The sequence below is a fragment of the Myripristis murdjan genome, chromosome 21 (genome assembly GCF_902150065.1).
Source record: "Myripristis murdjan chromosome 21, fMyrMur1.1, whole genome shotgun sequence".
Taxonomy (NCBI): domain Eukaryota; kingdom Metazoa; phylum Chordata; class Actinopteri; order Holocentriformes; family Holocentridae; genus Myripristis; species Myripristis murdjan.
The window spans coordinates 31,858,678-31,884,287 of NC_044000.1; the positions used below are offsets into that span (position 1 = coordinate 31,858,678).

General features: G+C 41.8%; 2 protein-coding genes and 1 long non-coding RNA gene across 4 annotated transcripts in view; all 3 read right to left on the reverse strand.

Moving 5' to 3' along the window:
• Positions 1-708: 708 nt before the first annotated feature.
• Positions 709-25,610, reverse strand: part of cps1 (carbamoyl-phosphate synthase 1, mitochondrial) — a 121,764-nt gene continuing 96,862 nt past the window's right edge. The window contains exons 35-38 of the mRNA XM_030080764.1: positions 5,537-5,596; positions 4,357-4,466; positions 3,083-3,212; positions 709-1,979 (exon numbers count right to left, since the gene is read on the reverse strand). Of these exons, the coding sequence (XP_029936624.1) occupies positions 1,866-1,979; positions 3,083-3,212; positions 4,357-4,466; positions 5,537-5,596 (414 nt within the window). The 3' untranslated portion in view covers positions 709-1,865. The remainder of the gene's footprint in view (positions 1,980-3,082; positions 3,213-4,356; positions 4,467-5,536; positions 5,597-25,610) is intronic.
• Positions 6,598-11,982, reverse strand: LOC115379843 (dentin sialophosphoprotein-like). 2 transcript variants are annotated; one of them, XM_030080767.1, is made up of 7 exons: positions 11,894-11,982; positions 11,608-11,745; positions 10,767-10,869; positions 8,697-8,762; positions 7,752-7,889; positions 7,533-7,604; positions 6,598-7,335 (listed from the first exon to the last, which is right to left on the reverse strand). In XM_030080767.1, exons 2-7 carry the CDS (start codon positions 11,617-11,619, stop codon positions 7,121-7,123), a joined length of 606 nt encoding a protein of 201 aa, XP_029936627.1. In that variant the 5' UTR covers positions 11,620-11,745; positions 11,894-11,982; the 3' UTR covers positions 6,598-7,120. The 2 variants fall into 2 exon arrangements, with proteins under 2 accessions (XP_029936627.1, XP_029936626.1); XM_030080766.1 differs by lacking the exons at positions 10,767-10,869; positions 11,608-11,745; positions 11,894-11,982 and adding an exon at positions 8,868-10,432.
• Positions 20,204-22,452, reverse strand: LOC115379844 (uncharacterized). The gene is made up of 3 exons (XR_003930282.1): positions 22,415-22,452; positions 21,279-21,356; positions 20,204-20,221 (listed from the first exon to the last, which is right to left on the reverse strand). It is a non-coding gene; the product is annotated as an uncharacterized LOC115379844 (long non-coding RNA).

Here is a 25,610-nt window from a genome sequence, read left to right on the forward strand (position 1 = left end):
TTGTATTTTTATTGCATTTTTGAACAGTTGTTTTTTTAACACATTTAGCAACTATTTTATTTTGGCAGTGCCACAGAGCGGCTGCTGCGACTTTGCTGTTTTGCACAATGACAATAAAGTCCTCATAACTCATAACTTGGCAAAAGTGACCGAGAATTTTTAAACTTTGCCCCAGAAATGAAGGCAGACGTTGATTAAGTCTTGTTACCATCAATAGGGAATGCCTTTTCTCACTCTCGACACACACACACACACACACACACACACAGGCTGCGACATATGGGTTAGACCGGCTGTCCTGCAGAGTGTCAAGCTCTCGCTGAGGTTTATAAGTGCATAATTCTGGAATAAACATATACTTGTGAAATTTCTCGACAACTCCTGCAGCTGACTTGTTTTTGAAACTGCAGCAAAAACAATGTCAGGGTGCTCTGTTTCAGCGTGAGCACTTGGTTTCGCCGCGTCTTCTCGTACCAAACGGCTCTTTGTGCTGCAGCAGAACAACAGAGCGCCTCACGTTCCAGTGCAGTCGCTCCGCACCTCAACGTGCCGTATGAAGCAGAGGCTGCTGGCGTGGGAGGAAAAACACCTGCGTTTTAATGCATTTCTAACACCAACACAACTTGAGACACACACACACACACACACACACACACACACACACACAGCACACAAGTGTTCCCTGGGAGAAAACTTAATATGAAAGTGGATTCAGAGTTAATAAACTTATTGTGGGACGTAAAAAAGAACCAAAACGCAGGATCATTCTGAACACTTTTATATCTGGTTTGTTTGTAGCAAGAGAACAATGTTTAAAAGCAGAGCAGGTTCAAATGCAGACTTGTTTTTAACATATATACACATGGAAATCTCTAAATATGACAAGGTCAGTTGTCATCCAACAGAAGTTCGGTTTTAAGGCGGAGTTCTCTGGTAAACTTTTTCTGTTTGTATCATGGAAAACACACTATGGATTAGCTACATTAGAGCTGACCGTTTCTACTAGGACAAACGTACAGTACAGACTGTATATATGATTTCAGCTGGGTCCACAACACCATCTTTAGTCCAAAAACCAAAACGCATCGATGAGGCAGAGTGAGGGAAAGATTGGCCTTTGACCAAAACCGCAAGTGTTAAAACAGGCTGAGGGAGAGCTGGGAGGCTGTAAGATTTCACTGCTACAGAGACCAATAAAACTGAGGTGCAGAATTTTTCAAAGTTGTCTTAAAAAAAAAGAAAAAAGTCATCAATAAAAAGAGAAAATACAGCTGTGCTAACACTGTGCAGTGCAGTGCAAACAAGACAACAATGCAGCACCGCCCTGTGGGATTTAGGTTTTATGATGAAGTGTTATTTGCACAGATGCATCACAAAGCCTCCTTAACCTGTGTTTTAAAAGAAAAAAACTTGTGTAATCCCTTGAAGCCCTGCATCAATCAGAGTGTGTTGGTCCAGGCAACTAAAGACAAACTGCAACTAAAACAGCTCAACATGGACACGGGAACAAGAGAACCGACAGGCTGCCACAAAAATGAAGAACCATTCATGATGCTGCAGCTTCAGCTGCTGGTGAAACCGCCTTGAAGGAAGAAAAGCAGTCGGAGGCTCCTTTGTGCCGCACAGCTTCTCCACCAGGACCTCCAGGGAAGCGTGGAGGAGCACCGCGGAGTCGGGCTGGAGCAAAACTGGAGCACGGCTCTTTACCGAGAACCAAGTGTCACTGCAGCCGGATGGGATGCTGTGCGGTCCCCTGGTGTGCACTGTGAGGTTGGAGAGAGGAAGACGAGGAGGAGGAGGAGGAGGAGGTTGTTGTTGTGGTGGTGGTGGTGGTGGTGGGAGGAGGAGGAGGGGCGGTGGCGGCTCTAGCCTTGCTGGCCGGCCCCTCGGTGTTGGCTTTCTTTCTGGCGGTAGTGGAAGAGGCTGGTGGTGTCGAGCTCCCCGGCGTAGCGAATGGCCTCGGCAAACAGCTTCACCACCTGAGACACACGGGCAGACGACGCACAGCCAAACGGAAAGCAGGTTTTTACTGTGCAGCAGAGGGGCGGGGGGGGGGGGGCCAGAGCCTTCTGAATTCTGACTAGATCTGATATTTTAAACGCCTTTCTATATCTGATCCATTTCTAACCTCATCACTTTGTACGACTGTTAACAGCTCCAGGCTGACAGCTGGGCGTTAACCCCACCAAAATAAAATACACATTCAAGACTTAGGGCTGAGCAACATGAAAAAAAAAATCAAATATCTCAATGTTGATATTGTGATAATAATGTAGAGAGAATTCATGATATATTTACACATGACGTTTATGATGGGTAATGTGGACATGATGAACATGCAGGTAGTCTAATAAATTAAGAGAATTGCATCCCATTACTGTCATGCAGCTTTTAAAACAACAAAACGCCATATCATGATATTACAAACGCAATAATATCGATGCAGACAAATCTACTCCATATCCAGAGCTCACTCTCTGTAGGGTCACGGCATGTCTTATTCTCACAGACTGTATGTGGGACCATTTTTCTGGTCGTCTACAGTTTGAAAGTGATTGCAGCTGGAGCGCCCGTCATTTAGCACGAGGAAAAGGAGATATGGCTGTGAAAAATGTCTTAGATTCATTATCTAAGACAAAGATTGATATGCATGCAGTTCGGATCTGGGATCTTGGCGCTGCACCTGGAGACAGGACGCTGATGTTGGGTTACTGAGGAAGAGCGGATTTGAATGAAACTGAGCTTTATTGTTCTCTGTATCATGATTTGTGCTTAAAATTATTTAATAGGTGTCAAAACCGAGATCTGATGTGATGAACTTCAATGACTCTTTGAATATAAAGTTTCTGCAGTTGCTGATTATCAAGAGAAGGCAGTTTTTTTTTCTATGTATAATCTGTGTTTACCTGGGCTATCAGGTATTGGAGGTGATTGTAATGAGTTGTAGATTAACTGTTTTTGGTGTTTTATAATCCCATAACAAGACACAAAAATGAATAAAATTCATGCATTCAAAGCTCTTGGCTGCTTTTCCAGGCTCTAACAGTGACAGAGACTGAGCCACAGTGTGTGAGCTGCTGACCTGGTAGTTGGTGATGAGGGGAACGCCGTGGTCCACCGCCATCCTGCGGATGAGGAAGTTATCCTTGAGGTGGCGCGTGTTGTTGTTGGGCAGGTTGACCACCAGGTCGATATGACCTTCGTTGATCAATCTGCGTGAACACACACAAAAACACAAACACACACACGGTGTCACAGGACCTGCGTCAGTCTGAACCCCCTCAGGACCCCCTGGGAGGGAGAGACGGGTTCATTCTGTAAAGCGGCTGCACCAGAGAGGGATTGATTGGACGGTTCCTAATGAGCAACGATTTGACTACAGACTTCACCTTGCTGGAGCTGAAAAGGGCACAGAGATAAACAAGGCAGAAAAATAGTTTTGATGGAAGTGGAAAACAGATTTTAATATTGATCACTTGCATCGCTGCTATTAAGTTTGATGATAAGCTCTCTGTACTCTCCTCATTATGGCGTCTCTCACACACACGCTGAAAAGCCCCGGTGTCTGTGTTGGCCTTTCTGATGGAGGGCCTTTAAAGACAGCGTGGCACCGGGGCTGCATGCTAATCCAAACACGGAGCCACAAGTGATGCTAAACCCTGTGTAAACGCACAGACTGTCCCTTTAGCCCAAAGTGATGCCAGCGCTGTTTGTGGCGGCGCTGTCTCACTTTGGGCTGATTTCATTCACTCTGCATCGTCTCCTTCATCAGCTCAGCCCCTGATACACGGTCCAGATGGCTTCATTTTAGCACCATCATGACTTGTTTGTGCAATCATCAGCTGGAACCTGCAGCCGCTTGCAGAAGGTCTGATGCCGCTCTTCTGTGTTGGTACAACTTTTGAAGAAGCTTGGACTTCTGCTAGCTGAAGAACAGGCTCCTGACGTACGCAAAAGTGACTCATATCATCAAATATTTAGTTTGAGCAGGACTGGGGAGAATTTAATCAATTTCACATTGAGCTCAGTTGGATAAAATGTGAATCAAAACATCCCTGGATTCACTAATGATAGATCAGATTATTATATTATTTTTCTGAACATCTACTTTTCTCTTGTTTGACTTTTGTTGACATAAGACTGACATTAAGACTCCCATCATCCTCCACATATTGCAGTGCCTTAATTAATAATAATAATAATAATAATAAAAAAAACAATCTCAGCACATCATCTTTCATGTATTTTTCACATTCACTGACTTCGTTTTCCAACATTTTCATGTGTAATTATGTTTTTGTGTCCAGTCCAGGTTTGAAATTTCCAATTAAGTCCTGAAGATGAAAACTTCCCCACCTGTTGATGCTGTGCAAACTGGCGTCCTCTCCCTGGGTGGGCCAGGCGACCGGCGTGGCGGGCACGTCGTTGGCACACAGCCAGGCTGAGGTGGCCTCGGTGGCGTAGAGCTGGACGACAGAGTGAAGGGAAACTACATGAAGTCCCTTTAGGTAACGATGCACATGCAAATTTATAGGGCAAATCTGAGGTGAACATTTCCAGCGATTTTCTCACTGAAAACAGGAAGTCTAGGCAAGCTTGATCAAACTTTACCGGAAATGTTTCAACAGCAAACAGAGACAAAGAAATAGATCTGAATATTTCCAACAATTTCTTTATAGCCATCTTCTTGACAAGGTTCTCTTGTTCTGCTTGCTTTGACTGTAAAATATACATATATATACAAATTTGTAAATGTAAATGTAAAAACAGGCCAATCTTTGAACAACAGTAACTAAAACTGTTACTAAACAGCAAACAACTGGGAAATAAAATACATCTTTTAATACAACTAGTTAGCCAGCTGCCGGCTGCCAGTAGACTACATTTTTCTTTATTGGTAACTACATAAGCCAATATTACACCTTATGGAAGAGCAGAGAACAAATAAATAATCAAATTATTACTTTTTCAGGTGAAAAGACCAGACCAAGATGATCCTGTAGTAATGACTTCAGTGTCTGTTATTTCATCCTTTTTCAACTGTAGGCTACATTTATCAGTTATTTTGTCCACAGCAGGCGCAGGCTGTGGTCACACACACACACACACACACACACACACACACTGACTCATGTGGGATGTTTAGTGGAGCGCATGCACAGTGCGCCCCGCCCACCCCGGCTTGATCACCAAGTGAGACTTGTGCAACTGGTATCGTAGTTGATAATCTCTCGATGTAAAAAAATATTTTTTTTCAGCAAATCTCTTACAATTACAATGATATTTTCATATGAAGCAGTTTTGTAGATTTTTTTTTTTTTTCAAATAAAACATTGATGTGGGGGGCTGGTACAGAAGGGAGGAAAACTAACACACCCACAAGCGACTGGCGGACCAGAGTTTATACGAGCTGATCATGTTCAGTGGATCCGTATCATTTAAGTGTTTTGGAGCCAATCAAACACGTCTTCTCTATTGATTATGACTAAGGGACCAAGGCTGTGATGTTCCAAACAGACAAGCTTTCAATATTCACCTTGAAGCCCTCCTCCTTCAGCTGGTGGGCTGTAGCCAGGAAGTTGGGCCGGAACGAATGCTGCAGGAGAGCGAAAGAGACAGAAACACAGAGACAGAGATGAAATAAACCGAGTGTGACCGGGATTTGGAGAAATAAAAGAGGAGATGGCCGTCCTTCCTGGCGGCATTCAGCGTTAGTCCGAAACAGTCCAGAGCAACGGCAGCAGATCCATTCCATCGCCTCGGTCCCATCAATGGAAGCTTCCTCCTCAGTCCCATTAGCAGCCCGTTAAAGCGTGGCTATCGGTAATTGCAACTGTAGATGTGTGTGCATTTTCCTGCCATGTTTGGTTAGCTATTAGAGAGCAGAGAGGTTGACTGCAGCATCAGTGACTAATGGATATTTCACACTGCCGTGCCCTACCTGCAGCTCCGATTAGAAAACAACAGCGCGGTAATAACACCAGAAGTGACCTGGTGTAATACAGCAGGTCTACTCCCAGAACCGAGAGGCACTGGAAATGATGAATTAAAAACAGCCCACCAAACACACACACACACACACACATACGTGTTTACATGATATATCAGGACTTATGACAAAAACGTGAAAAATGGGGACCTGCCTTCCCCAGGGTCCTAGAGCCCTGGGAATTAAAGTAATTCCCATCCATGGTTTTAGGAACACACCCATCTGTTGAGATTTTGTCTAAGGCTACATTTTGGTCAGACCTGATTTTAATGCGACTTGTGAGGACATTTTCATGTTCATGTGACTTATGAGGCCCAGAGCAACACACACTGATGTTTCATGTTTAAGTGAATTGTGAAGCCCATAGATACACACTAATTTTTCAAGTTTATGTGACTTATATGGACCTGGTAATACACATAATAGGGTCTGTATTTGCTCCTGTTACATATGTTTGAAATATCTACATAAGAAGCATAGGAGTACAATCAAAAAACAAAAACTAAAAAAAAAAAAAAGAATGGTTACCAGTTAGGTAACATCTGAGCTGTTCAGAGTCTCTTTAAAAAGCTAACTTAAAAAGGGACATAGCTCATAAATGTGGTCAATCTACTGTTGAAGTCTCATGATTGTGTATTTATGAATTTTGTACTAAATGTTTGAGTGAAAAATAATTTAAATAAAAGATGGGACACTTTATGTCTTTCTTAATTTTATTAATTGCTACTCATATGTAAAGTAACTTCAACATTTAACACATAGCGTAGACCACCCACAACCCAGGAACTTTGCCTCCTTTCCTCCACTGCATAAGGCAGTGCAGTAGACATGGCTCCTTCATGAAATGAACAAGCATCTGTCTCCTTAGTATCTTTCTATAAAACAGAACACAACTAGAAAACAAAAGTGACCAGGAGAGTGAGGGTTGGAAAAAACATACGCTTCCACAGCGTCCATGAATACAAATCAACATCCGAACGTTTGGCAGCTACAGTCAAGCTTATGTGGCATGCTTGTACAAGAAGCCAACAACAGAAGTCATTCAAGGAGAACATCAAAATGATACCTCATACACACATTAACACTAGACATCCGAAACTGTAGTCGAGCCACAGTTGGCATGTTCTGCTTCTAGCTATTCATCTTCCTTTTTAATGCTATGATTCTGTTGTGAATGTAGTATTTGATCGCAGCCCAGTCTCGGTCTTTCAGAGCTACTGGCTCTGCCTGGATGCAGGAGTCACAGTCCTTTTTACCTGGTACTCTGCAGCTTGTTATGAAATGCAGCATGTGCCGCTCAACAGCCTTGACTTCATCACCTGTCCACTTGCTTCTCGTCTTCCCAGCTGTCATAAATGGAAACAAACAAACAAAACCAAAAAAAAAAAAAAAAAAATGTATTAACAAAGGAACAATGGCTCTGCTAAAGTGAAAAATGGGTGATATGATAGAAAAGATTCTAGTTAGTAGTTATATGATAGTATCCAGCATTCATCAATACATTTTTCTAATAAAGCAATGTGAATACAAAATGTTTATTTACCTTGCTTTCCTTTGGAGCCGTTTGAAGAAGCTTGAGACGTAATCACTTGAAGTGCTGTGTTCTGCTGGGAATCTGAAAGGATGGGAGTTAGAATATATTTTACGTTAAAAGCACAGATTCACATACTGCCATCTCTGTGAAGGCAATAATAAAGATTTGTTTTCATCGTGAGTACATTCACTTCAAACATTTTGTATTTGCATGCCTTTTATATTTTACCATGTCTTGGTTGAGTGTTGCTGCTGTTTACGTTGTCCAGGCTGGTTGACTCAGAAGTGCTCTCCATGTTGTCCAGGGTTTTTGAGTCAGGTGCCGGCCTCAGGAATGTCCCGTCCGCAGAAGTCTCAGTTCTTGAGCCTTTCAAAAGTAACAATGAAATATAAGTGTTAGTGACAATAAGTTTGTTTGCTTGTATTATTCAGTGTCAACCTCAATGTCCGGCAATATGCACTTCTACTTATATAAATCAATATTTTATATGTAAACATAATCTAACTGCAAATTCATGAATGTAGAATTACTCATCATATTGTGATAATTAATAATAATATTTAAAATCACATAGAGGATCATTTCCAGAATACCCAAATAAATCAATGAGACACATTTAAAATAAAACACAAGACACTTGTGCCCTAATGAAGGATAAGCGCTTAATGAAGGAACCCTACCCCATTGCCCTCCCATTCCAGTATTTCCACCCTTTTGATAAACTACATACCCCTCCACATGGCCCCTAATGGCTACCACAACCCAGTATACAGGTAGGTCGGCAGTGAGAGCCATCATGTCACCAGGGTTATCAAGTGGGCACCTCCCTTCACGAGTGATTCATCAAGTTAGGTCCACGACACCTCGGGAAGGCTCAACAGTTAGCTCTGATGTCCCTTCTACTTTCAGGAGAGATTTAGTCCAAAACTTGGCTTAAAACTGAATAATCAAGATTCCCCTTGCTCGACATCTAAGAATCTAACTACATCAGGCACACTTTAAACTTGGTAGGGGACTCCTACAGGCCCATCTATCTATTCTTTCCGATATCTGAGTGAGTCTTTGCTAAATATTCCTTTATCTTTTGCTATTAAATATCTTTTCCTTATTAAATGTCTCCTATCTCATAACTTAAAGATGTTATCACATACTGTAGGAATCCAGATATAGTACCTTTGTGCTGAGGTAGGTCTTCAGCGGTTTCTTCGCTGGAATCATCATCACCAGTGTCTACTTCATCTGATTGGGTAAAAAAAACAGTTAGGACCAAGTATTTAAATTAAAGTCTAAAAACACTTACAAATGTTATATTTGAATTGCTTATAAACTATAACTAAATTTCACCATCAGGATTGATCTCAATGTCATCCAGCCCTTTCCCCTGCAGGTCAGACAGTCTTCCTTTTCCCATTGCTATCAAAAGTTTGCTGACTTTTGCAAGCTGCAGGGTACTCTCTGGAAGCCGGTAGAATTCTCTGTGGACGCGGATGTCATGTCCCAGGAAGGTGGCAAGTTGATCCATTTCATTTTCTTTTAGGTTTAGTACTGTGGACAAAGTGGCGACTTGTTTCCGCAATCTTGTTGAGGTGAGTGCCTCTGGGTTACTTGCACCACACTGGTTTGCATACTTGCGAAAGCAGTCAGAGCCCCTGTAATGGGAAAAGCTACTTGGGCGTGCAAAAAAGTACACATTCTCTGCGTGGACTTGACACTCATTCCTGCTTTTCATGAGGAGCTCCATTGCAGCAATCATGTCAGGTGTGAGAAGCACAGGCACCATTCTTGACCTTTTACCTCGAATCTCAACTCTGTCAAAGTGCTGTGCAAGCTTCCTCTCAAACTCACTAAGGCACATCATAATGTCAGGATTCAACTTGCTACAATTCCTGGATGCGAAAGTCCGGAGCTCCATTTTTGAAACTTCCCCTTGCCTTTTTCTGTTAAATAGTACTACCTGTGTCAAAGTCACTTTAGCAAGATTTCCAAAGCTTTTGCTGTTGGGTTCTTTCTCAAGGTCCGTCATGCACTTCACACGCTCAGTAGCAAGAAACTTGTGCAGCAGCGACACATCCTGTGTAAAGGGTAAAACATATGGTTTATTCCATTTAGCTTGTTGAAGTGTACCCAACGCAGCAGCTGAAATGGACTCCGTCCACTTCTTCTCATACAGAGTGGCAAACTGCTTGGCAGACTCTGCAATGGCATGGCGATTTGAAATAATGGCATTGCACTGCACAATGCCTGCAAGTTTGGCCAAACTGTGCCCTAATTTCAAAGCCAGCGATGGGATTTTATATGAGTTGCTTTCCAACTCATAACCTGCCACAGCTCTCACTGCTTGTATCACGTGGCGAAAGTTATTGGGCATAACAAGGTCTTCGGTGCTCTTCACAGGTGTTATAGCTCTTGCTGCAATCAACAGTCTTGCCATCTCTCTCATTTTCTGTCGTATGTAATCATTTCTTTTTTCATGTGGTTTCCTGGCATTGTACAATGACTCGCCGAGATTAAGGATGTCTCTTTCATTCCTTACAACCAATGAAATGTCATCCTGGTTCATTTCACAAGCAATCTTCCAGACAGCTTCATGAACTTGATCAGGTTTTGGTAAGTCCAGGCTGATCCGATTTCGCCCAGCTCTAGGCTCTCCCTCAACAGACTTCTGAGGGCAGTTTCTCACATGTCTCCACAGGCTATCTCTGGCATACAGTCCCTGACAAAACTTGCAGTGATGGTAGTCATCAGATTGTTTTGCTGTAGTGGGTCTTCGACAAGCGACCATTTGTCCAGCGCCACAGCTTGCCACAGTAGCATTATGGTCAAAGTTTCCTTTCTTCTTAAGAAAGCGTAACAAATCTCTTCTTTCACGGGATTTTTTATTAAAACTGAAAGCCTTTGCAACATCAGGACGTTCACTGTGGACTGATTTGAGGTGTCTTGCCAATTTCGAAATGGCCTTTTTACAATACAGACAATATTGCTTCTTGTTGTGCATGCTTCGTTTCCCTGTGTTTGGCAATGGTGCGACAATTATGGAGCTGTTCCTGTGTGATGTGCTCTCTGATGAACTGGCACTGGAATTTATCACTGAAGTACTATGACCGCTGCTCGTCTTTGAAGAACTAAAACTTGCAGGCCTCTCTGAACTGGTGGTGCTATTCCCACTGTGTGCTGTAGCGATCCCCACTGAAATGTCCTTTAACACTTTGTGGGGGACATTTTCTGTGATTGTGATTTCCCTACTATAAGTACTTGAGTCCGAGGAATTGCCACTTGAGTCTGGAACATAGTCGCCATCATCATAGTCCGTAGCATCCGAATATTCATCAGTCATGTCATTAGAGACCTGAAGGAAAATGGAGAAAAAACACATCTGACTGTACCAATAACCTAAACATTTATTAATATCTAGGGTATCATTCTTCCTACAGCACCATCACATTGTGCATAACACCACTTCTGAAAGTAATGAGTTATTATAAACATAAAATTCAAAAAACGTTTGAATTTTAATTCGATTTGTTTTTCTGTTTCATTAGTATTGTCTATTTGCATCATGAAATCTGCCATCATCAAATGAGGATGTTTAAATTTTGAAACCATTATTAATAATGTAGTTAAAATGAACTGAATAGACATTTTCACCTCCAGTTATATTAAGTCAAAATCGAATAAATTATCTTCCGAACACTATGAAGATATGTTGCCTTACATACCTTCCTATGTTATACTATAAAGACAGTAATCCCTAATTCACAATACTTTTTGGTGTGTGATATGATCTAATGGTGTATGGTGTATGATATAAAGGGGAACAATGCATAGCATGAGGTTATGTGTAATTATGATTCACATACCATGTTAAATTATAACAAATATTTTGAAAGAAACAATCTGTTGCAACTTTATCTTTCAACCAAGGAGCATGAACTGGAAACAACTAGCAAACAAGAAAAATTCAGCTAGTTTTGGAGGCCAGTGGAAGTTCTAAAAATAATGTTCTTCTAAGATGAACACCTTGAAGAGAATTCATTTGCTTATAATTACAAGAATAATCTGTTTTAGCTTGGATTTAAATACTCACAGAATCATTCATTCTGGCGATCAGACTCAAAGTCCTTTGTCTCTCTCTCGCAATTATTTTTTTGTTAACCTCCTCATAACGATCCTCACACCGATCATGATGCCGCTTCAGATTCTGAAGACGGCGGTTTTTTCCAAGCTGTCCAAATCAAAAAGTATACGTAAAAAACTTTAGTCTTACTGGAAATTCTAAAATGTTTCCTCACATAGTAATAATCTCCAGTCGTTTCAAAAAAAAAAAAAAAAAAAAAAAAAAAAAGGTTAGGGTAAGGTTACAGCTGTCTTACCTGCTCTGCAGTAGGTACCTGGGAAAAGGGTACAATTCCAGTGGACTTGCTGGTCTGACATGAAAGGATGAAGAATAAATATTTGTAATTAAATAGTACTGTAGCTGGAAATTATGAAACAATACATAATATGGCATGTGAAAATAATTTTAGTTAAGAAATGAGAAACACTGCTTTATACGCCACCCAACACTGAGGACGATTTAATGTACATATAACACAATTTGTGCAATATCATACGGAGATGAAACCTCAAGACACTGAAATATTACACAACTTGAATTTTAAGATGAGATTGATGAGATGGATTGGCGAGATCTAGCAAACGGTAGAGCTCATTTCTTTCTGCAGTGGTATTCAGAAACAAGTCATGTTTCCTAACACTGACACTGACACTGCAAACATTTTCAACTAAATGTTTGTTTTCATAGAGTGAAAAAGCATTTAATTCATGCATTGGACTCAACGGACGAATCTACTTAATTTAAATAGAAACAATAACCTGTTGGAAGGATGAAGTGGATCTCTGGCTCCCTTCTGGCTGTGCTGAAGGTTGAGCTGCGATCTCTCCACTTGGTGTCTGCAACAAAATACACCAACAGCCTGTTAGAAAGACTCAGTATTATCATATGGATCCTATCTAGTTAATCAATTAATGATCATAGTTATTTCAGTGAAAATAAATTCCTTCGCCCTGTCTGTCAAAATCAACTTTGGGGTGAGTCTCATTTCTCAGGTCAAGGGCTGCATTGACTTTGAATGTAAGGAACACGTGTTAGTAAAGACTAATTCACATGAGGATCTGGGCTTATGATGCAAGACTCTAAAGAAGTTGCTAAAACTGTACACTATCTGCTCCCAACAATATGAGGACAATGTAACACACACTCTACACACACTGGGACGTACCATACAGGGACGTCACCTGACACACACTCAGGTCTTACCCAAGCTAAGACAATATGAGGACAATGTAACACACACTCTACACACGCTGGGACATACCATACGGGGACGTCACCTGACACACACTCAGATCTTACCCAAGCTAAGACAATATGAGGACAATGTAACACACACTCTACACACGCTGGGACGTACCATACAGTGACGTTACCTGACACACACTCAGGTCTTACCCAAGCTAAGACAATATGAGGACAATGTAACACACACTCTACACACGCTGGGACATACCATACGGGGACGTCACCTGACACACACTCAGGTCTTACCCAAGCTAAGACAATATGAGGACAATGTAACACACACTCTACACACGCTGGGACATACCATACGGGGACGTTACCTGACACACACTCAGGACAATGTAACACACACTCTACACATGCTGGGACGTACCATACAGGGACAACACCTGACACACACTCAGGTCTTACCCAAGCTAAGACAATATGAGGACAATGTAACACACACTCTACACATGCTGGGACGTACCATACGGGGACGTTACCTGACACACACTCAGGTCTTACCCAAGCTAAGACAATATGAGGACAATGTAACACACACTCTACACACGCTGGGACATACCATACGGGGACGTTACCTGACACACACTCAGGTCTTACCCAAGCTAAGACAATATGAGGACAATGTAACACACACTCTACACACGCTGGGACATACCATACGGGGACGTTACCTGACACACACTCAGGACAATGTAACACACTCTACACACGCTGGGGCGTACCATATGGGGACGTCACCTGACACACACTCAGGTCTTGCTAAAACAATATGAGGACATGACGACTCAACAGCTAAAGAGTCAGTGTTTCTGACTTCTAAGTTGTCTTGTTGTTGTCAAAGAAAGCTCCTGACCCTCACAGTAATGTCAGCCGATCTACCTCTCTAAAAATTAAATGATACGAACTGACAAGCAGTAGGTTAAATGGTCAAAAACATTCGCAAAAGGAGAAAAAAGTCGAACTTTGTGAGAATTAATATCAATGTCATGTTTTGAGGATTAGCGAGGTCTAGCAAATGGTAGAGCTCATTTCTTTCTGCAGTGGTATTCAGAAACAAGTCATGTTTCCTAACACTGACACTGACACTGCAAACATTTTCAACTAAATGTTTGTTTTCATAGAGTGAAAAAGCATTTAATTCATGCATTGAACTCAACGGACGAATCTACTTAATTTAAATAGAATCAATAACCTGCTGGAAGGATGAAGTGGATCTCTGGCTCCCTTCTGGCTGTGCTGAAGGTTGAGCTGGGATCTCTCCACTTGGTGTCTGCAACAAAATACACCAACAGCCTGTTAGAAATACTCAGTATTATCATATGGATCCTATCTAGTTAATCAATTAGTGATCATAGTTATTTCAGTGAAAATAAATTCCTTCGCCCTGTCTGTCAAAATCAACTTTGGGGTGAGCCTCATTTCTCAGGTCAAGGGCTGCATTGACTTTGAATGTAAGGAACACATGTTAGTAAAGACTAATTCACATGAGGATCTGGGCTTATGATGCAAGACTCTAAAGAAATTGCTAAAACTGTACACTATCTGCTCCCAACAATATGAGGACAATGTAACACACACTCTACACACGCTGGGACGTACCACACAGGGACGTCACCTGACACACACTCAGGTCTTACCCAAGCTAAAACAATATGAGGACAATGTAACACACACTCTACACACGCTGGGACGTACCATACGGGGACGTTACCTGACACACACTCAGGTCTTACCCAAGCTAAGACAATATGAGGACAATGTAACACACACTCTACACACGCTGGGACATACCATACGGGGACGTTACCTGACACACACTCAGGACAATGTAACACACTCTACACACGCTGGGGCGTACCATATGGGGACGTCACCTGACACACACTCAGGTCTTGCTAAAACAATATGAGGACATGACGACTCAACAGCTAAAGAGTCAGTGTTTCTGACTTCTAAGTTGTCTTGTTGTTGTCAAAGAAAGCTCCTGACCCTCACAGTAATGTCAGCCGATCTACCTCTCTAAAAATTAAATGATATGAACTGACAAGCAGTAGGTTAAATGGTCAAAAACATGCGCAAAAGGAGAAAAAAGTCGAATTTTGTGAGAATTAATATCAATGTCATGTTTTGAGGATTAGCGAGGTCTAGCAAATGGTAGAGCTCATTTCTTTCTGCAGTGGTATTCAGAAACAAGTCATGTTTCCTAACACTGACACTGACACTGCAAACATTTTCAACTAAATGTTTGTTTTCATAGAGTGAAAAAGCATTTAATTCATGCATTGGACTCAACGGACGAATCTACTTAATTTAAATAGAAACAATAACCTGTTGGAAGGATGAAGTGGATCTCTGGCTCCCTTCTGGCTGTGCTGAAGGTTGAGCTGGGATCTCTCCACTTGGTGTCTGCAACAAAATACACCAACAGCCTGTTAGAAATACTCAGTATTATAAATTAGATCCTATCTAGTTAATCAATTAGTGATCATAGTTATTTCAGTGAAAATAAATTCCTTCGCCCTGTCTGTCAAAATCAACTTTGGGGTGAGCCTCATTTCTCAGGTCAAGGGCTGCATTGACTTTGAATGTAAGGAACACGTGTTAGTAAAGACTAATTCACATGAGGATCTGGGCTTATGATGCAAGACTCTAAAGAAATTGCTAAAACTGTACACTATCTGCTCCCAACAATATGAGGACAATGTAACACACACTCTACACACGCTGGGACGTACCATACAGGGACGTCACCTGACACACACTCAGGTCTTACCCAAGCTAAGACAATATGAGGACAATGTAACACACTCTACACACGCTGGGACGTACCATACAGGGACGTCACCTGACACACACTCAGGTCTTACCCAAGCTAAGACAATATGAGGACAATGTAACACACACTCTACACACGCTGGGACGTACCATACAGGGACGTCACCTGACACACACTCAGGTCTTACCCAAGCTAAGACAATATGAGGACAATGTAACACACACTCTACACACGCTGGGACGTACCATAAGGGGACGTCACCTGACACACACTCAGGTCTTACCCAAGCTAAGACAATATGAGGACAATGTAACACACACTCTACACACGCTGGGACGTACCATACAGGGACGTCACCTGACACACACTCAGGTCTTACCCAAGCTAAGACAATATGAGGACAATGTAACACACACTCTACACACGCTGGGACATACCATACGGGGACGTTACCTGACACACACTCAGGACAATGTAACACACTCTACACACGCTGGGGCGTACCATATGGGGACGTCACCTGACACACACTCAGGTCTTGCTAAAACAATATGAGGACATGACGACTCAACAGCTAAAGAGTCAGTGTTTCTGACTTCTAAGTTGTCTTGTTGTTGTCAAAGAAAGCTCCTGACCCTCACAGTAATGTCAGCCGATCTACCTCTCTAAAAATTAAATGATATGAACTGACAAGCAGTAGGTTAAATGGTCAAAAACATTCGCAAAAGGAGAAAAAAAGTCGAATTTTGTGAGAATTAATATCAATGTCATGTTTTGAGGATTAGCGAGGTCTAGCAAATGGTAGAGCTCATTTCTTTCTGCAGTGGTATTCAGAAACAAGTCATGTTTCCTAACACTGACACTGACACTGCAAACATTTTCAACTAAATGTTTGTTTTCATAGAGTGAAAAAGCATTTAATTCATGCATTGGACTCAACGGACGAATCTACTTAATTTAAATAGAAACAATAACCTGTTGGAAGGATGAAGTGGATCTCTGGCTCCCTTCTGTCTGTGCTGAAGGTTGAGCTGGGATCTCTCCACTTGGTGTCTGCAACAAAATACACCAACAGCCTGTTAGAAATACTCAGTATTATCATATGGATCCTATCTAGTTAATCAATTAGTGATCATAGTTATTTCAGTGAAAATAAATTCCTTCGCCCTGTCTGTCAAAATCAACTTTGGGGTGAGCCTCATTTCTCAGGTCAAGGGCTGCATTGACTTTGAATGTAAGGAACACATGTTAGTAAAGACTAACTCACATGATGATCTGGGCTTATGATGCAAGACTCTAAAGAAATTGCTAAAACTGTACACTATCTGCTCCCAACAATATGAGGACAATGTAACACACACTCTACACACGCTGGGACGTACCATACAGGGACGTCACCTGACACACACTCAGGTCTTACCCAAGCTAAGACAATATGAGGACAATGTAACACACACTCTACACACGCTGGGACGTACCATAAGGGGACGTCACCTGACACACACTCAGGTCTTACCCAAGCTAAGACAATATGAGGACAATGTAACACACACTCTACACACGCTGGGACATACCATACGGGGACGTTACCTGACACACACTCAGGACAATGTAACACACTCTACACACGCTGGGGCGTACCATATGGGGACGTCACCTGACACACACTCAGGTCTTGCTAAAACAATATGAGGACATGACGACTCAACAGCTAAAGAGTCAGTGTTTCTGACTTCTAAGTTGTCTTGTTGTTGTCAAAGAAAGCTCCTGACCCTCACAGTAATGTCAGCCGATCTACCTCTCTAAAAATTAAATGATATGAACTGACAAGCAGTAGGTTAAATGGTCAAAAACATTCGCAAAAGGAGAAAAAAGTCGAATTTTGTGAGAATTAATATCAATGTCATGTTTTGAGGATTAGCGAGGTCTAGCAAATGGTAGAGCTCATTTCTTTCTGCAGTGGTATTCAGAAACAAGTCATGTTTCCTAACACTGACACTGACACTGCAAACATTTTCAACTAAATGTTTGTTTTCATAGAGTGAAAAAGCATTTAATTCATGCATTGGACTCAACGGACGAATCTACTTAATTTAAATAGAATCAATAACCTGTTGGAAGGATGAAGTGGATCTCTGGCTCCCTTCTTGCTGTGCTGAAGGTTGAGCTGGGATCTCTCCACTTGGTGTCTGCAACAAAATACACCAACAGCCTGTTAGAAATACTCAGTATTATCATATGGATCCTATCTAGTTAATCAATTAGTGATCATAGTTATTTCAGTGAAAATAAATTCCTTCGCCCTGTCTGTCAAAATCAACTTTGGGGTGAGCCTCATTTCTCAGGTCAAGGGCTGCATTGACTTTGAATGTAAGGAACACCTGTTAGTAAAGACTAATTCACATGAGGATCTGGGCTTATGATGCAAGACTCTAAAGAAATTGCTAAAACTGTACACTATCTGCTCCCAACAATATGAGGACAATGTAACACACACTCTACACACTCTGGGACGTACCATACAGGGACGTCACCTGACACACACTCAGGTCTTACCCAAGCTAAGACAATATGAGGACAATGTAACACACACTCTACACACGCTGGGACGTACCATAAGGGGACGTCACCTGACACACACTCAGGTCTTACCCAAGCTAAGACAATATGAGGACAATGTAACACACACTCTACACATGCTGGGACATACCATACGGGGACGTTACCTGACACACACTCAGGACAATGTAACACACTCTACACACGCTGGGGCGTACCATATGGGGACGTCACCTGACACACACTCAGGTCTTGCTAAAACAATATGAGGACATGACGACTCAACAGCTAAAGAGTCAGTGTTTCTGACTTCTAAGTTGTCTTGTTGTTGTCAAAGAAAGCTCCTGACCCTCACAGTAATGTCAGCCGATCTACCTCTCTAAAAATTAAATGATATGAACTGACAAGCAGTAGGTTAAATGGTCAAAAACATGCGCAAAAGGAGAAAAAAGTCGAATTTTGTGAGAATTAATATCAATGTCATGTTTTGAGGATTAGCGAGGTCTAGCAAATGGTAGAGCTCATTTCTTTCTGCAGTGGTATTCAGAAACAAGTCATGTTTCCTAACACTGACACTGACACTGCAAACATTTTCAACTAAATGTTTGTTTTCATAGAGTGAAAAAGCATTTAATTCATGCATTGGACTCAACGGACGAATCTACTTAATTTAAATAGAAACAATAACCTGTTGGAAGGATGAAGTGGATCTCTGGCTCCCTTCTGGCTGTGCTGAAGGTTGAGCTGGGATCTCTCCACTTGGTGTCTGCAACAAAATACACCAACAGCCTGTTAGAAATACTCAGTATTATAAATTAGATCCTATCTAGTTAATCAATTAGTGATCATAGTTATTTCAGTGAAAATAAATTCCTTCGCCCTGTCTGTCAAAATCAACTTTGGGGTGAGCCTCATTTCTCAGGTCAAGGGCTGCATTGACTTTGAATGTAAGGAACACCTGTTAGTAAAGACTAATTCACATGAGGATCTGGGCTTATGATGCAAGACTCTAAAGAAATTGCTAAAACTGTACACTATCTGCTCCCAACAATATGAGGACAATGTAACACACACTCTACACACGCTGGGACGTACCATACAGGGACGTCACCTGACACACACTCAGGTCTTACCCAAGCTAAGACAATATGAGGACAATGTAACACACACTCTACACACGCTGGGACGTACCATAAGGGGACGTCACCTGACACACACTCAGGTCTTACCCAAGCTAAGACAATATGAGGACAATGTAACACACACTCTACACACGCTGGGACATACCATACAGGGACGTCACCTGACACACACTCAGGTCTTACCCAAGCTAAGACAATATGAGGACAATGTAACACACACTCTACACACGCTGGGACATACCATACGGGGACGTTACCTGACACACACTCAGGACAATGTAACACACTCTACACACGCTGGGGCGTACCATATGGGGACGTCACCTGACACACACTCAGGTCTTGCTAAAACAATATGAGGACATGATGACTCAACAGCTAAAGAGTCAGTGTTTCTGACTTCTAAGTTGTCTTGTTGTTGTCAAAGAAAGCTCCTGACCCTCACAGTAATGTCAGCCGATCTACCTCTCTAAAAATTAAATGATATGAACTGACAAGCAGTAGGTTAAATGGTCAAAAACATTCGCAAAAGGAGAAAAAAGTCGAATTTTGTGAGAATTAATATCAATGTCATGTTTTGAGGATTAGCGAGGTCTAGCAAATGGTAGAGCTCATTTCTTTCTGCAGTGGTATTCAGAAACAAGTCATGTTTCCTAACACTGACACTGACACTGCAAACATTTTCAACTAAATGTTTGTTTTCATAGAGTGAAAAAGCATTTAATTCATGCATTGGACTCAACGGACGAATCTACTTAATTTAAATAGAAACAATAACCTGTTGGAAGGATGAAGTGGATCTCTGGCTCCCTTCTGTCTGTGCTGAAGGTTGAGCTGCGATCTCTCCACTTGGTGTCTGCAACAAAATACACCAACAGCCTGTTAGAAATACTCAGTATTATCATATGGATCCTATCTAGTTAATCAATTAGTGATCATAGTTATTTCAGTGAAAATAAATTCCTTCGCCCTGTCTGTCAAAATCAACTTTGGGGTGAGCCTCATTTCTCAGGTCAAGGGCTGCATTGACTTTGAATGTAAGGAACACCTGTTAGTAAAGACTAATTCACATGAGGATCTGGGCTTATGATGCAAGACTCTAAAGAAATTGCTAAAACTGTACACTATCTGCTCCCAACAATATGAGGACAATGTAACACACACTCTACACACGCTGGGACGTACCATACAGGGACGTCACCTGACACACACTCAGGTCTTACCGAAGCTAAGACAATATGAGGACAATGTAACACACACTCTACACACGCTGGGACGTACCATACAGGGACGTCACCTGACACACACTCAGGTCTTACCCAAGCTAAGACAATATGAGGACAATGTAACACACACTCTACACACGCTGGGACGTACCATACGGGGACGTTACCTGACACACACTCAGGACAATGTAACACACTCTACACACGCTGGGGCGTACCATATGGGGACGTCACCTGACACACACTCAGGTCTTGCTAAAACAATATGAGGACATGACGACTCAACAGCTAAAGAGTCAGTGTTTCTGACTTCTAAGTTGTCTTGTTGTTGTCAAAGAAAGCTCCTGACCCTCACAGTAATGTCAGCCGATCTACCTCTCTAAAAATTAAATGATATGAACTGACAAGCAGTAGGTTAAATGGTCAAAAACATGCGCAAAAGGAGAAAAAAGTCGAATTTTGTGAGAATTAATATCAATGTCATGTTTTGAGGATTAGCGAGGTCTAGCAAATGGTAGAGCTCATTTCTTTCTGCAGTGGTATTCAGAAACAAGTCATGTTTCCTAACACTGACACTGACACTGCAAACATTTTCAACTAAATGTTGTTTTCATAGAGTGAAAAAGCATTTAATTCATGCATTGGACTCAACGGACGAATCTACTTAATTTAAATAGAAACAATAACCTGTTGGAAGGATGAAGTGGATCTCTGGCTCCCTTCTGGCTGTGCTGAAGGTTGAGCTGGGATCTCTCCACTTGGTGTCTGCAACAAAATACACCAACAGCCTGTTAGAAATACTCAGTATTATAAATTAGATCCTATCTAGTTAATCAATTAGTGATCATAGTTATTTCAGTGAAAATAAATTCCTTCGCCCTGTCTGTCAAAATCAACTTTGGGGTGAGCCTCATTTCTCAGGTCAAGGGCTGCATTGACTTTGAATGTAAGGAACACCTGTTAGTAAAGACTAATTCACATGAGGATCTGGGCTTATGATGCAAGACTCTAAAGAAATTGCTAAAACTGTACACTATCTGCTCCCAACAATATGAGGACAATGTAACACACACTCTACACACGCTGGGACGTACCATAAGGGGACGTCACCTGACACACACTCAGGTCTTACCCAAGCTAAGACAATATGAGGACAATGTAACACACACTCTACACACGCTGGGACATACCATACAGGGACGTCACCTGACACACACTCAGGTCTTACCCAAGCTAAGACAATATGAGGACAATGTAACACACACTCTACACACGCTGGGACATACCATACGGGGACGTTACCTGACACACACTCAGGACAATGTAACACACTCTACACACGCTGGGGCGTACCATATGGGGACGTCACCTGACACACACTCAGGTCTTGCTAAAACAATATGAGGACATGACGACTCAACAGCTAAAGAGTCAGTGTTTCTGACTTCTAAGTTGTCTTGTTGTTGTCAAAGAAAGCTCCTGACCCTCACAGTAATGTCAGCCGATCTACCTCTCTAAAAATTAAATGATATGAACTGACAAGCAGTAGGTTAAATGGTCAAAAACATTCGCAAAAGGAGAAAAAAGTCGAATTTTGTGAGAATTAATATCAATGTCATGTTTTGAGGATTAGCGAGGTCTAGCAAATGGTAGAGCTCATTTCTTTCTGCAGTGGTATTCAGAAACAAGTCATGTTTCCTAACACTGACACTGACACTGCAAACATTTTCAACTAAATGTTTGTTTTCATAGAGTGAAAAAGCATTTAATTCATGCATTGGACTCAACGGACGAATCTACTTAATTTAAATAGAATCAATAACCTGTTGGAAGGATGAAGTGGATCTCTGGCTCCCTTCTTGCTGTGCTGAAGGTTGAGCTGGGATCTCTCCACTTGGTGTCTGCAACAAAATACACCAACAGCCTGTTAGAAATACTCAGTATTATCATATGGATCCTATCTAGTTAATCAATTAGTGATCATAGTTATTTCAGTGAAAATAAATTCCTTCGCCCTGTCTGTCAAAATCAACTTTGGGGTGAGCCTCATTTCTCAGGTCAAGGGCTGCATTGACTTTGAATGTAAGGAACACCTGTTAGTAAAGACTAATTCACATGAGGATCTGGGCTTATGATGCAAGACTCTAAAGAAATTGCTAAAACTGTACACTATCTGCTCCCAACAATATGAGGACAATGTAACACACACTCTACACACGCTGGGACGTACCATACAGGGACGTCACCTGACACACACTCAGGTCTTACCCAAGCTAAGACAATATGAGGACAATGTAACACACTCTACACACGCTGGGACGTACCATAAGGGGACGTCACCTGACACACACTCAGGTCTTACCCAAGCTAAGACAATATGAGGACAATGTAACACACACTCTACACACGCTGGGACATACCATACGGGGACGTTACCTGACACACACTCAGGACAATGTAACACACTCTACACACGCTGGGGCGTACCATATGGGGACGTCACCTGACACACACTCAGGTCTTGCTAAAACAATATGAGGACATGACGACTCAACAGCTAAAGAGTCAGTGTTTCTGACTTCTAAGTTGTCTTGTTGTTGTCAAAGAAAGCTCCTGACCCTCACAGTAATGTCAGCCGATCTACCTCTCTAAAAATTAAATGATATGAACTGACAAGCAGTAGGTTAAATGGTCAAAAACATGCGCAAAAGGAGAAAAAAGTCGAATTTTGTGAGAATTAATATCAATGTCATGTTTTGAGGATTAGCGAGGTCTAGCAAATGGTAGAGCTCATTTCTTTCTGCAGTGGTATTCAGAAACAAGTCATGTTTCCTAACACTGACACTGACACTGCAAACATTTTCAACTAAATGTTTGTTTTCATAGAGTGAAAAAGCATTTAATTCATGCATTGGACTCAACGGACGAATCTACTTAATTTAAATAGAAACAATAACCTGTTGGAAGGATGAAGTGGATCTCTGGCTCCCTTCTGTCTGTGCTGAAGGTTGAGCTGCGATCTCTCCACTTGGTGTCTGCAACAAAATACACCAACAGCCTGTTAGAAATACTCAGTATTATCATATGGATCCTATCTAGTTAATCAATTAGTGATCATAGTTATTTCAGTGAAAATAAATTCCTTCGCCCTGTCTGTCAAAATCAACTTTGGGGTGAGCCTCATTTCTCAGGTCAAGGGCTGCATTGACTTTGAATGTAAGGAACACCTGTTAGTAAAGACTAATTCACATGAGGATCTGGGCTTATGATGCAAGACTCTAAAGAAATTGCTAAAACTGTACACTATCTGCTCCCAACAATATGAGGACAATGTAACACACACTCTACACACGCTGGGACGTACCATACAGGGACGTCACCTGACACACACTCAGGTCTTACCCAAGCTAAGACAATATGAGGACAATGTAACACACACTCTACACACGCTGGGACGTACCATACAGGGACGTCACCTGACACACACTCAGGTCTTACCCAAGCTAAGACAATATGAGGACAATGTAACACACACTCTACACACGCTGGGACGTACCATACAGGGACGTCACCTGACACACACTCAGGTCTTACCCAAGCTAAGACAATATGAGGACAATGTAACACACACTCTACACACGCTGGGACATACCATACGGGGACGTTACCTGACACACACTCAGGACAATGTAACACACTCTACACACGCTGGGGCGTACCATATGGGGACGTCACCTGACACACACTCAGGTCTTGCTAAAACAATATGAGGACATGACGACTCAACAGCTAAAGAGTCAGTGTTTCTGACTTCTAAGTTGTCTTGTTGTTGTCAAAGAAAGCTCCTGACCCTCACAGTAATGTCAGCCGATCTACCTCTCTAAAAATTAAATGATACGAACTGACAAGCAGTAGGTTAAATGGTCAAAAACATTCGCAAAAGGAGAAAAAAGTCGAACTTTGTGAGAATTAATATCAATGTCATGTTTTGAGGATTAGCGAGGTCTAGCAAATGGTAGAGCTCATTTCTTTCTGCAGTGGTATTCAGAAACAAGTCATGTTTCCTAACACTGACACTGCAAACATTTTCAACTAAATGTTTGTTTTCATAGAGTGAAAAAGCATTTAATTCATGCATTGAACTCAACGGACGAATCTACTTAATTTAAATAGAATCAATAACCTGCTGGAAGGATGAAGTGGATCTCTGGCTCCCTTCTGGCTGTGCTGAAGGTTGAGCTGGGATCTCTCCACTTGGTGTCTGCAACAAAATACACCAACAGCCTGTTAGAAATACTCAGTATTATCATATGGATCCTATCTAGTTAATCAATTAGTGATCATAGTTATTTCAGTGAAAATAAATTCCTTCGCCCTGTCTGTCAAAATCAACTTTGGGGTGAGCCTCATTTCTCAGGTCAAGGGCTGCATTGACTTTGAATGTAAGGAACACCTGTTAGTAAAGACTAATTCACATGAGGATCTGGGCTTATGATGCAAGACTCTAAAGAAATTGCTAAAACTGTACACTATCTGCTCCCAACAATATGAGGACAATGTAACACACACTCTACACACGCTGGGACGTACCATACAGGGACGTCACCTGACACACACTCAGGTCTTACCCAAGCTAAGACAATATGAGGACAATGTAACACACACTCTACACACGCTGGGACGTACCATACAGGGACGTCACCTGACACACACTCAGGTCTTACCCAAGCTAAGACAATATGAGGACAATGTAACACACACTCTACACACGCTGGGACGTACCATAAGGGGACGTCACCTGACACACACTCAGGTCTTACCCAAGCTAAGACAATATGAGGACAATGTAACACACACTCTACACACGCTGGGACATACCATACAGGGACGTCACCTGACACACACTCAGGTCTTACCCAAGCTAAGACAATATGAGGACAATGTAACACACACTCTACACACGCTGGGACATACCATACGGGGACGTTACCTGACACACACTCAGGACAATGTAACACA

Excerpts from the sequence above, each read along its gene's own strand:
- LOC115379843 (XM_030080766.1), bottom strand. The coding sequence starts at position 10,305 with ATGGTCGCTTGTCGAAGACCCACTACAGCAAAACAATCTGATGACTAC. Across the intron at positions 8,763-8,867 it reads CATTGAGATCAATCCTGATG|ATGAAGTAGACACTGGTGAT; the intron begins GTGAAATTTAGT and ends TTACCCAATCAG. Across the intron at positions 7,890-8,696 it reads AGACCTACCTCAGCACAAAG|GCTCAAGAACTGAGACTTCT; the intron begins GTACTATATCTG and ends TACTTTTGAAAG.